Below are 12,014 nucleotides of genomic sequence, written 5' to 3'. Positions count from 1 at the left end.
GATGGTCAGTAGTTCCTCTTCAAGTATTACAACAGCAAATGTCAGGGAGAAACCCAGACTAAAAAGGCAAGGTAGTCTGTAGCAATACAGAAGGAACAGTACAGCAGGAACATTACCTTGTTTTCCGGTATTATTCAGTACAGTTGTGTATGTTCCATTCATTCTCTTCTGCTTATTTCTGCAAGGTATTGCAGGTGAGCCACAACTACTCCAGATTTAATGATCTAATTTTGCAGTATTCAGGAAAACTTCTGACAACACTGCCAAAAAGGTCAACTTTACTAAGTCAGCACTGACTTTCAAATGCTTAGTCTTTGAGATATTCTGATTTTCCTGCACTTTATGGAGTTGCATTTTGTTTTCATTAGTTTTTAGACCAAACATTCACAATAGTTTAATAAGCATTGTTTCTGAGAGTTAGCTAAAGAAAAAAAATGCAGTAGATAGCTAAGTCAGAAATGTAAAGTATGGGGTTATTTGGAATTCCTTTAAGCAAAGGGCCGTTCTCTTCACTATTTTCTTTTGCTATCAAGACATTTTTCTTGAGCTTTGTGTATGAAAGTCAGTGGTCAGTCTGTGCTGCATCAGTTAGTGGATGCTTTTGGAATACAAAGATGTAGAAATGTTTGAACAGAGCCAACGGTTCTCTAAAGACTTTATTCTGTGTTTGTGTGACCTCTGGATTCCCTTAGTAAGAGGTATAATTTATCTAGCTACTTGCTGAGGTATGAATCGTTATCCAGTGGCTGAACTTCACCAATTCAATATATAATTGGGTAGTGTGTTTTTTTTTGGAAATGGACACCACGTATCTCACATAACACCTTAGAATCTGGGTTTAATTTTCTTGAGTAACTTGCAAATTCTGAGTGGAGATGTTACTATGTGATGCAAACTTTTCATTTATGCAGATATACATAAATGTGTGTCTTCCTCCCTGCCCCCCAGAAAATAGTCTTATTTTGTAAGGAAGTAGCAAAAGTGAAAAATGTAGAAATTACAACTCCTAGTAATCTTGCACTTGGTATGAATATTGCACTTAATGCAAATCTAAGAATGTGTGTCTGTTTGCAAGGTTTTTTGTTTTTTTTAAGCAACCTTAAAATTCAGATTCATTTCCTTCTTGAAAAAGGAGTACAATGAATTAAAGCTTCACAAAATATAAACTTCCTTCTTTCTTGTCATGTTTTGGTTTCCTGAGCTAACAGATGCATGCTGTTAGATGTCACGGGATGCCTAGGAGCCTTGCTTTCACCTCTGATTCACAAACAAGACCATAAAAGAGCTTTTTGTCGAGACTTGCTTTCCTGCTTTCATTTTGCATGTAGCAGTGTCAGTATTTCATCTGTTTCCCAAGGACATTTCTCTAACACTTTTGAAACAGTGGCCTAAATAGACCAGTTGGTGTTTGTATCTACAGAGAGATCTCGTTCACTGCTATGCTGCTGTTTAAGTCACGGTTAAGATGCTGGTACAGTTCTATGCGCTGTAGTTCTACACTAGTTAAATGCATGTTCTGCATCTGTACTAGAGTATCTACTCTCTAAGAAGCTATTTTAAGACATTATACAAGTTTTGGAAAAGCACATTTTAGAGCAGCTTTGGGAAGACTGTCAGCAATTTACTGTGCAGCTAGAAGGATTACTAAAATGGGAATACACACTGCTATGTAATACTTAAAAGAAAAGCATAGTAAACCTGTTGGTATACTTTATCATCTCAGATTTTAAAATAGTTTTACAATAAAGACGAGTATTTTGTAGCTATAACCTCCTTAACAGGAATGAAACCACTGTTTTGGCTATTCACAGCCATGAATCTGGCAATACTGGCTTAAGTTATTCTTTCCATTCCTATTTCTTTAGATCTGCATATTCTTTAGAAAAACATGGGAATTTTGGCACTTGTTCTTTAGAAACGACGATCATTCTTCTAATAACTTTATGTTGATTTTTCGATGCTAATTCATCCATTTTAGGATGAGCTCTCTGATGTTAGCCAAGCAGGCTCAAAATCTACTACTCCAGCATCCACGGCTGCTTCAGATGTACCTGCATTGCCTGCTGAAACTCCGCAGAAGGAAGATATTGAAGGACTTGCGAAGGGCACAGATAAGCAGAATGAAAAGCCAGACGTAAGCAAGAATATTGAAGTACAGGTAGCTCAAGAGACAAGAAACGTTTCCACTGGTGAGCCACATATACTTTTTAGTAGATGAATTATTATGGACCTATACGTAACCCTTAATGAAATGCCTTAAGTCTGCCAGAAGTGATAGATGTTTTTTTACTTGATATATTTAGGAGAATGAAATACTGGTCAGAGATACAAGTCTGTTATTTATTGGTGGTGTTAGTCCTTATTTTTCTAGAATTGGAGTCATTTATGACATTCCCTTGTGAGCAGCAGAAGTAACACTCATCTAGACACAAGAAGTCATGAAATGAGGTAGACATTACTTGGTTGCTAATACAAAAGTAGCAGGGAATAATGACCATTTAGTGATTAGAGAGAGGCCTTCTCTAAAATATGAGTTCTTGCCTACTACTTGTGGGAGTTGCAACTGGAACTGCTATCCAGTTCCAGGCAAGGATAGTGTTTACTTAGAGTGGATGCCAAAGAAACTGAAGTCTTCTAAGAGCTTTGGAAAACTGCATTCAAATAAACTTCTGCTATACAATAACTTCCCTAAATTTCAGTTGATCTATAAAAGAGACTTACTTAGAAATTCCAGTGTCTGTGCTAGGGTATCAAAATCCATAGATCTTGTTTTCTTGCTTAAATAAGTCTCTGAACACAAATCTGTTAAGTTGATGATCAATTCAGTATTGATGTCTGTAATGTTGTGTGTCACAATTTAAAGTGATTTTTGACTTATGGAAACATACTACTTGATTTTCCCTAGGTGGAAATGAAAATGAAGAGAAATCTGAAGTTCAGGCCATCATTGAGTCAACTCCAGAGCTGGATATGGATAAAGATCTCAGTGGATATAAGGGTTCTAGGTAAGTTGTGTGATTTGAGTAAGAAAACCGATTTTAGAAGGTACCAGACTTTACTTGTTTTTAAATTTTAAGACCCAGGTCATGCATTATATAATGAATCTCCTACTTCTGTGACCCTGTTTTTTTCCCCACATTTCTCAGGAGGTTTTAAGTGTAACAGCAGTTCTTCATTCTGTCACTACACTTCAAGTGAACATGCAGGGTACTTCATATTACAGCATGCTTAATAATACCTAAATATTCTTCCTCTATTTTGAGGGTCTGTACCAAGAGGCCTTTTCTCCCCAAATCTGGGTTTCAAGATACTAGCGTTTGCTAAGCTGACCTCTTGTATTTTTATCCAGTCTTTAAAATCTGTATTTAGAACTGACTCCTCAAGTGCTACAGCATTTATCAGATTCTGATGGGAGAATCCCATTGCTGGTAGAGTGCCTTTGCCTGAATCTGCGTCTTGCAAGCATTTGCTTATGAAGGGTAACATTAGGAAAACGTATAAAAATAGAATTTAGGACTTTAAGACTTTTAAGCTTCTAAAATTTTTATTCTGTTTTTATAGGGTAACAAATGAACTATTGGTAAAAATACGGAGAAAACATTCTTCAGAGTGGGAATAGACTTCTTCTGCCTTTTTTGATATGTTTGTTCTAATATTTTGAACAGCACTCCTACCAAAGGCATAGAGAACAAAGCATTTGACCGTAATACAGAGTCACTCTTTGAAGAGCTGTCATCTGCTGGTTCTGGCCTAATTGGAGATGTGGATGAAGGTGCAGATTTACTGGGTAAGAATGGTTCTTTAAAGATCCTGTTCAGAGGAGTTTTCTTTGTTAGTGGAGTGTTTAATTGTTCTTACTAGACTTACTGTTAGGAGTCATTTGCATGAAAATATTTGACTGTCATCCTAAAGTGGTTATTGGAATTATGCAAAAATAAATAAATATACTATCAGCGATAATGTTTTTAGGTACTTATAGGGAAAACTGAAATGGAGTATAGTATAATGCAAAGTATATTATAAAACCTTTGTGTCAGATACCGTCTTGAACCAAATCAATCTTTAGTTTTAGGTAGTTTAATTCAGGTTATGCCTGTCTGTAATGGCCTGGCTTTATCACAACTCTGTGGAATATGGTTTTTAAGAAAATTGCAGTATAATGCAGTAGTGGTAATTTGAGAATAAAAATATTAATTAAAAGACGGGGAATGGGAAGAAACACATTTCTCTTTTTTCCTACCAAGTGTCTTGCTGCTGCTTGTGTGCTAACTGAACAAAATGGAGGTTTTGGGGACATGAGTTGATCAGGAGCGTAAAAGTCATGTGGGGGGAAAAGTGCATTTTTCTATGTATGACGGTCTAGTATTACCACAAGTTATTTTTGGCCATATCAATGTGTAGGCCTCATTTTGAAGTAATGAAAGCTGGTACTATGGAATACATATAAAATACAAATGCATCTCGTGCGTGTGTTACATTGCCTATCGAAAATCATTAATTGCCCTGTCGGAAGCCAGAAATAAAGATTATTAGTATTGAGAACTACTTTGTGTGCAGTCTGGATTTCTGGTGGTTGCTTTCCACCAGAAACTTATTTAACATCAAGTAGGGGACACTTCTGCCAAGTATTTCCCACTTGAGTAATGGGCCTAGTCTGAGAGAGGAACATTTATGGATGTTATTCTATACTGCTTTGAATCCTGAGCAGTAAGGACCATCCCATTCTTGCTGAACATATTTCATCCAAAACTCTTGCCCTCTGTCACAGGGACAACTAATGACACATTCTGTGTGCAAAAAAATGTAGGTACTGGAGAAATATTAAGATATAGCAACTTCCGTCTCTTATCTGAATGATAAATTGTTTAAAGAAATCCAATTTCTGTCAGGGTGTCCTGATAATACATACTTTTCCATGTGCAAAAATAATATACTTTTTAGTAAAATGTATCAAAGGTTTTACTGTCTTCATTAGCATTTGCAGTAAAACCCCCTGGTATAAATACCAGTATGTGGAAAATTAACATACTGCTTTAAATGTACATTATGCAGAATGTGATCTAATAGTTTGACTATATAATCACCATTTAACTTAAATACAACAATAATCTGAACTACTTTGTGGTGCTTAAAAGCCACATCTGCATCCGGGATAGTTGGTGTGTTTCAAGCATTTGGCTCCACTTTAAGTGACCATTTACTTTTAGTTTTGAGATCTGTAAAAATAGTTAATTGGGATTCTCTAATCTGTTTTCTCTTGGGCCGCATACCCAGGGGAATATTCTGGTGTGTATGCTTCTTTTTTTAAAAAAATTCTTTGAAATCTGTTGCTTCTACAGTTAGGCGTTCTTGGCTGCTGCTCTCATAAAATACATTCTCTGCATTTTTTCCCCTGCTTGGTAACATATTTTTTTTTTGCCCTTGCACTCTTGGCTTTCTAGTTTTTGTTCTTGCATTATAAAGGATCCTGAAACCTGCTGGAAGTGATCCTAGCTAGTTTTATCTATGCATACTGAAAACATATAAAAAGCAATAGCTGTTTGATTAAAACCCCTTGATGACTGTGGTGTAAGGAATTTCTCTGGTTATTGATAAAGTAACCTCAGGTGATCCAAGTTCCTTCAGTATTAAATGTCATTTATTTTTAACCCTAAACCCAGAGTGAGGAATTTCAAGAGAGGAAATTGACTTGCATGTCTATTTAAGTACCATTTTTTGTTATCAAAGTATCTTTTAAGTCTATCAAAGTTGCTTGAGAGGTGGTGTTCATAGAATATTTTTAAAAAGGCCTCCACCATTAAGAGGTTTCTTTGTGTTGATCTCAAATCAGCCTAATTTCTGCTATCATCAATGTGATAACAGTGGGAGGTTTAATTGGAAAATAATTTTGCTGTGCAGGATATAAAGTGATTATTCTTCTAAAAGTTGCTTTTAAAAAAAATCCTATAACTGACTACTTTATGCATGTAAACAGTAGGGTTTAGAAACTAATTTCCAGAATTTTAAATATTGAATTAGTTACATAGAGTTAAGTTTACTTTTTTGCACTAGCATATTTCTTTGAATCTTGTACTGAATGGTTTAGCATTTCGAAGTATTGTGCTTCTAAACTATTTCACAGAAGTCGAGATGAACTTCTGTTAAATTACTGTTTTTTATAAGAGGTCCAACCAGTAGAAATGGTTGTGACGAGCCTAACTTTTTTTTAACATCTTCCATGTAAATCCTGCTTCTAATCACATCACATTTCACTTCAAATTATTGGTGGTGGCTTTCTTTTAATTCACTTTTGTTTCATAAATCTAAATATTTTATTCCTCTTCACTCATACTACACCTTACATGAAATATTTCTTGTTCTTGTTTTTGCTCTACATGGAATGCATGGGCTTTAAAGACCATAATTTCTTTGGTAAGGTATCATTTGCTCTGGGGAGGTCTGCAGGGCTTTTGCAATTTGAGCTTTGTTCAGCATGTTTTGTCTATCATTTATATGCTTTTGAATCTTACATGGTATAAAGGTATAAAATACAAGCATTTTAAACTTAACTTTTCATGGACTAGTACTTCCCCAATGATGCTCTTTTTTTTTCTTGCTTTTTGTTTTTTAATTAGTAATACTGTAACATCTTCAAAATGTACAGAATAGGTGGAGATAGCTCTAGCCTGCTGTCAGCCAGGGGTGCTTTTAGCCTTTAACTGAAGGCAGGTTGAGAAGGTGGAGGGGAAAGTTAATTGTAGAAGGTAGGTCCTGAAACTTCACATAGCTCAGTTCTCCTGCCAAGCTTCATACTTAACATTCAGTTGTTGTTAGACAAAGTAAAACATAGCTTGTGAAAATAACCATTTCATCTGCTAATCTCATGTGTTTGTTTCCTTTGGAAAGGAATGGGTCGTGAGGTAGAAAACCTTATTTTGGAAAACACTCAACTCTTGGAGACAAAGTAAGTATGGGTGTGTATGTAAAAAATTTCTGCCCTTCTCTGATACTTTGTTATGCTTCCAAGTAAATCCTCAGATAACTGTGTCATCAAAGAATGCTGAACTCTTGTCACTTTGGTGTTAAACAATAAGCATACCTGCTCAGAGCTTTCCATTAGCTGCATGTTTTACTCATGCATTGGAAAGCAATCATATACTTGATTTGTCCTTAATTTGTCGGCATGCTTCCTATGGAGACTTGCATTAGTCTCAGAATGTTTTCTGACTTTAATGTGGAATAGAGGCAGATGTGAAACCCCATGTAAGAGAAGTGCAGAGACGACTCAGTTAGCACCATGGTAGTATGTAACATGATCAGGACAGAGGACGTGACACCAAGTTGTGTGAAATGGGTGGCTGGCAGTCTTCCTTTCTCCTTCTCATTTAAAAAATCAGTAACAATTTGTATCTTCATGCATGAAAATCTGAAATATGCTCTTTTGTAAGAGTATTGATGGTATATAAATATTTTTCATTTGTAGGTAGATTTGGCTAAATATATAGTTTAAATGGGTACTCAAGAAACTAAAGACCTCGTGAGCAAAAGATGACTTTTCCTTGTAAGGGTACGCATTGCTATGCCCTAATATGAGATCAACTCCATAACTTTTGTTATAAATGCAATTGTAACTGCAGAATCTAATCCATTGGAAGCCTGTTGAGGAATGCAACCTGTAAACAAACTGTTCTGAGTTGTCTCTACTTCTTTCAAATACAGTGGTGCAAATGTATTTTGTCAGTGTTTGAGATTTGTGGGAGGGTTTAATCTGTTGAAGAAAGCTAACTTTTTATAGCAGCTTTATGTAAGAAACTAAATTTGAGTATCTTCAAGTTCAAGAATAAAGCTAACTAAACTATGTGACCATAGTCAATCCTTGTAATGATGTGATTTAAATGTTTGTTTGTATAGAAATGCACTAAATGTAGTGAAGAATGATTTGATAGCAAAGGTGGATGAATTGACCTGTGAGAAGGACGTACTACAAGGTGAACTGGAGGCTGTAAAACAAGCCAAGCAAAAGCTTGAAGAGAAGAATAAGGAACTGGAAGAAGAGCTCAAAAAGTAAGTTAAATACCATGGTTATGAAAAAGAAGGAAAAAATTATTGTGGTATCTAATGCAGCTTTTTTTTTTATTGTATTTAGAGCTCGTGCAGAAGCAGAGGAAGCAAGACAGAAAGCTAAAGAGGATGATGATGTAGGTGTATGTGTGTATCTGTATTTTGTATAAATAATTCAGAATTGGATGCTGGAAGTCCATGTGCATTTAGTGAGTGCAGTTAAGCTTTATTGCTTAATAAGTAATAGTAGCAAACTTTCGCCACATTAAGAAAACAGAAGACCTAAAGAGCACAAGTAAACTTACCATCTCTAGCTTTCCTTCTTTCCTCTCTGCCTGTTCCTATGTCATGTTCTTCTTGAACTGCTTTTTATTCAGATTAAACTACGTTACAAAGGATGGGAGGAGAGGAAGGTGAAGGTAGAAGGTACTGGGTAAAATCAAGTTTTACAAAGCCTCAGTGACTTGGAATCTGGAATTGTGCCCTAAACTGACTCTTGTCTGAAGGCAGAGGCTGACTCTGCAATGCTGTACTGTGCTCCTTTGTTCATTCTTTTTTTGTGTGTTCAGAGTGATGTCCCTACCGCTCAGCGGAAGCGTTTTACCCGTGTTGAAATGGCTCGTGTTCTGATGGAAAGAAATCAGTATAAAGAGAGGCTGATGGAACTTCAGGAAGCTGTCCGATGGACTGAGATGATAAGGTAAGACTCTTGAAATCTTTGGAGCTCCTTAGATTTCACAAGTTTTTTTAAAAGGAAAAAAGATAACTGCAGAGTGATCTGATCAGTAGGCTTCATTATTTGTTCTGATGTTACATGCATATAGCTTACCTAGTTAGAATTGGGTCCTGATGAAACATTTGTGAAAATGGGTTATTTCATGTGATGTGAAATAAGCATCCCTTGAAGAAATGCATGTACTTTAGAACAATTACAAACCTTTGAAATCATAATATTAATTGGGGGTACAGGAAAAAAAAAATGCATGTGCAAATCTTAGTGTGCCCAGTTATCAGCTGAGATACCAAATACTAATATAGTTGGTCTTCAAGGTTTAGTGTAATTCGTGCGTAGGAACTTTCGTAGAACAGGAGGAAACAATTCTAAAACTGCAAGATTTGTTAAATATCAACTAGTAAAGATGCAGTTTGGTCTAATTTGCATTCTGCACACTGAGTTGTCTGGAAGGGATGATGTAAAAACAAAACTCAGACCCAACTTATACTTGACACAACCCCTGAGTCAGTTCGATATCCAGTAGTAAGTGTCATTTGCTGCCGCCTGCCGGTCAGGTACAATGGTGACATCTGTTTTTGTCATTGTCTTTAATACCTGTGAGCCATTTTCTCTCCGAGTCTGAGAGAGAAATACATGTTCCCAGGCAGCCATGGCTTGTTTTTTTGTAGCTGTTCTCTCCTCTAGAAATCCTCTCGTCTTACCTCTGTGTGTCTCTTCAGGAGCAATCACTTTATCATTTATTTACTAATGTGTTGAAAAACAAGATTTTTTAAAATAAATGACAACGGTTAAAATACTTTAAAAAGCATTTTAAAGCCTTCTGCCTTCTGATTTGCTGCTTTCTAGCTGTTTTCATTGTAAAGTATTATACAGATTTGTCCTTTCTGTCTGCAAAGCAGTTACCAGTTGTTTGGAATGCAAATAAATGTAAATGGTTGTGTTGCTTCATCTTGTGAGAATTTCAATGTTGTGCTCTGGTTAGAAATGCTAATGTGAAGAAATAGGCTTTGATACTTTCAGTATCTGTTACCCTATTTTTTTTTAATAAATTGAACGCTCTGTTCCTTTCCTTTTTATTAATGCTTACTCAGTAAATTTAAAATTCGTCTCTTGTAGAGCATCAAGAGAAAATCCAGCCATGCAAGAAAAGAAGAGATCAAGTATTTGGCAGTTGTAAGTACTGAAACACAACTCACAAACGAAATAAATAAAAGACCCTAACCAATTAGCTGGCACACTTTTATATGTTAGCTGATTATCTTTTGGCAGATAGAGATATCTTAATTGTTCTCCTCTTGTTACCTAGCATGCCAGCTCGGTAAGACTGTTCTTGAAGACAGAATATATCGTAAGCTGCATCACTTAATGAATGGCTGTGCACTTTGAAGTTAAATGCCAAAGTGCTGTAACTTTCCTAGCTGAATATGCACCAGAACTTGTTCTGAACATTTTAATGGATTCTTTTTTATTATGAAAATAGAAAATGGAATAGCTTGTATTTATTTCAGCTTCCTTTTTCTCTATGAATTCTAGTTGACTATCAAATTTTCTTTTCTAACTTGAAGCTCTTTAAATCTGAAATGGTATTATTCACAAAAAGTTATTTATCAAATAATCCTCTTAATGTTGTGGTTTGCTGATAACTAATTTATTTCCTAGCCTAGGAGTCGGGGCTTTTTGAATGCACTGTGCATGAACTAATATGCATCATAAGACTGTTTTCTAGCTGTGATGTTCACATCCTAATTTTATTGGTTTCTTATAGATCTTCATTCAAGATGAAGATCCCACTAAATTTAATAAACAAGTGGAATAGTAAATTTTCAAAAAAATTTTAATACTGACATCAGTGTTTGTTCTTTCAGAGTATTTCTGAGTGTGCAGTAGCTGCTGTGTTGGGCTTCAGTTTTAGTCCTAACTGGCTTGAGAAGGCTGGCATGTGTGGTGTTTTGCCTGCACAGTAAAGTCAGGATGTATATTAAAGATCTTAACTGTTATTTATCTTTTTGTTTTTTCTTACTCCAGTTTTAGCAGGCTCTTCAGTTCATCTAGCAATACAGCTAAGAAACCAGAACCTCCTGTCAATGTTAAATACAATGCTCCAACGTCACATATTACTCCATCAGTCAAGAAAAGAAGCAGCACCTTATCTCAATTACCTAGTGACAAATCTAAAGCCTTTGAATTCCTCAGTGAAGAGTAAGATGCTTTGGTTTTGTAATGCTAGATATGATCTATCAAGTAATTACTCTTTTAGTCTTCTGAGATAAACAGCATTGCTGTAAAGTGAAATATACTGTTCTCCTGAAGTGAATGTTGATACTTAAGAAATCAACATAGTGCTAACTGAAATACTCAGTGGTGGATGATTATTCTGGGTAGCTGGCAGTAGTGTTTTGTTTGGCAAATATCACTGCCTTCCATAAAGTGCATTTAGGCACAGGAGGCAGCATTCAGTACACTTTTATTCCCAAGCATTGTAGCTAAGCAATAGCTGTATGAATACTATCACTTGAAATTCAGTAGAAAAATACAACATGAGTTAGGCTAACTGCATCTTTTTTTCTCATGTGCATCTCTTTGGCAAAACACCATTTTGGTTTACCACTTCACAGCTTCCCATAGAAGTGCGTAACCTGTGCAGTTAATTCTTTTTTTAAGAATACTAACAGTAGAGATACTGACAATAGACTCCCTGATTTTTGCCATTTATTTCCCAGGTCCCTTAAAAATAGCCCACAGGAAACCTGTTGTTATACAGGTGATGTTGTAAAACTTTGATAATCTGATACTTCCAGAGATCTTGTCATTGGAACTTTCATTAAACTGAATAGACACAGAATTTTGAAGAGCATAAATAACATTTTTTTTTTTAATAATGATTCTTCTGTAGAACTGAAGCCAGTTTAGCCTCACGCAGAGAGCAGAAAAGAGAACAGTATCGCCAAGTGAAAGCACATGTCCAGAAAGAGGATGGTAGAGTGCAAGCATTTGGCTGGAGTTTACCTCAGAAGTACAAACAGGTATTACGCTTATGTTTTCAAACATAATGGTAACAACTTTATGTTCTGTAAAATTGTAAGAGATTAGGGAACAGTGATATTTCACAGCTGTTTGAGTGATTCCAGCATTTTTGTTGTACTCAAATTTGACATTTAGAAGTCAATCTTTTTGTGTTTTTTAAAGAAAACCACAAAGCAACACTCTTAAGCATGTTTAACAAAATCTAATCAACTGA

The 12,014-nt window shown here is 35.7% G+C and overlaps 1 protein-coding gene across 11 annotated transcripts in view; it reads left to right on the top strand.

The window, feature by feature from the left end:
- SPAG9 (sperm associated antigen 9) overlaps window positions 1–12,014 on the top strand; it is a 61,098-nt gene that overhangs the window by 31,314 nt on the left and 17,770 nt on the right. For 5 of the 11 annotated variants that reach the window (XM_035342425.1, XM_035342427.1, XM_035342424.1 and 2 more), the window contains 10 exons: window positions 1,979–2,189; window positions 2,906–3,005; window positions 3,666–3,787; window positions 6,886–6,943; window positions 7,891–8,043; window positions 8,126–8,177; window positions 8,610–8,740; window positions 9,893–9,949; window positions 10,802–10,975; window positions 11,670–11,799. In XM_035342425.1, the coding sequence (XP_035198316.1) occupies window positions 1,979–2,189; window positions 2,906–3,005; window positions 3,666–3,787; window positions 6,886–6,943; window positions 7,891–8,043; window positions 8,126–8,177; window positions 8,610–8,740; window positions 9,893–9,949; window positions 10,802–10,975; window positions 11,670–11,799 (1,188 nt within the window). Of the gene's footprint in view, window positions 1–1,978; window positions 2,190–2,905; window positions 3,006–3,665; window positions 3,788–5,274; window positions 5,287–6,396; window positions 6,412–6,885; window positions 6,944–7,890; window positions 8,044–8,125; window positions 8,178–8,609; window positions 8,741–9,892; window positions 9,950–10,082; window positions 10,095–10,801; window positions 10,976–11,669; window positions 11,800–12,014 lie in introns of all 11 variants that reach the window. The other 6 variants (XM_035342422.1, XM_035342423.1, XM_035342428.1 and 3 more) reach the window with 4 other exon arrangements.

This window comes from Oxyura jamaicensis, chromosome 18, assembly GCF_011077185.1.
Source record: "Oxyura jamaicensis isolate SHBP4307 breed ruddy duck chromosome 18, BPBGC_Ojam_1.0, whole genome shotgun sequence".
Taxonomy (NCBI): domain Eukaryota; kingdom Metazoa; phylum Chordata; class Aves; order Anseriformes; family Anatidae; genus Oxyura; species Oxyura jamaicensis.
Note: the sequence above shows the minus strand (reverse complement) of the source record. Positions and strands in the feature narration are given on the sequence as shown.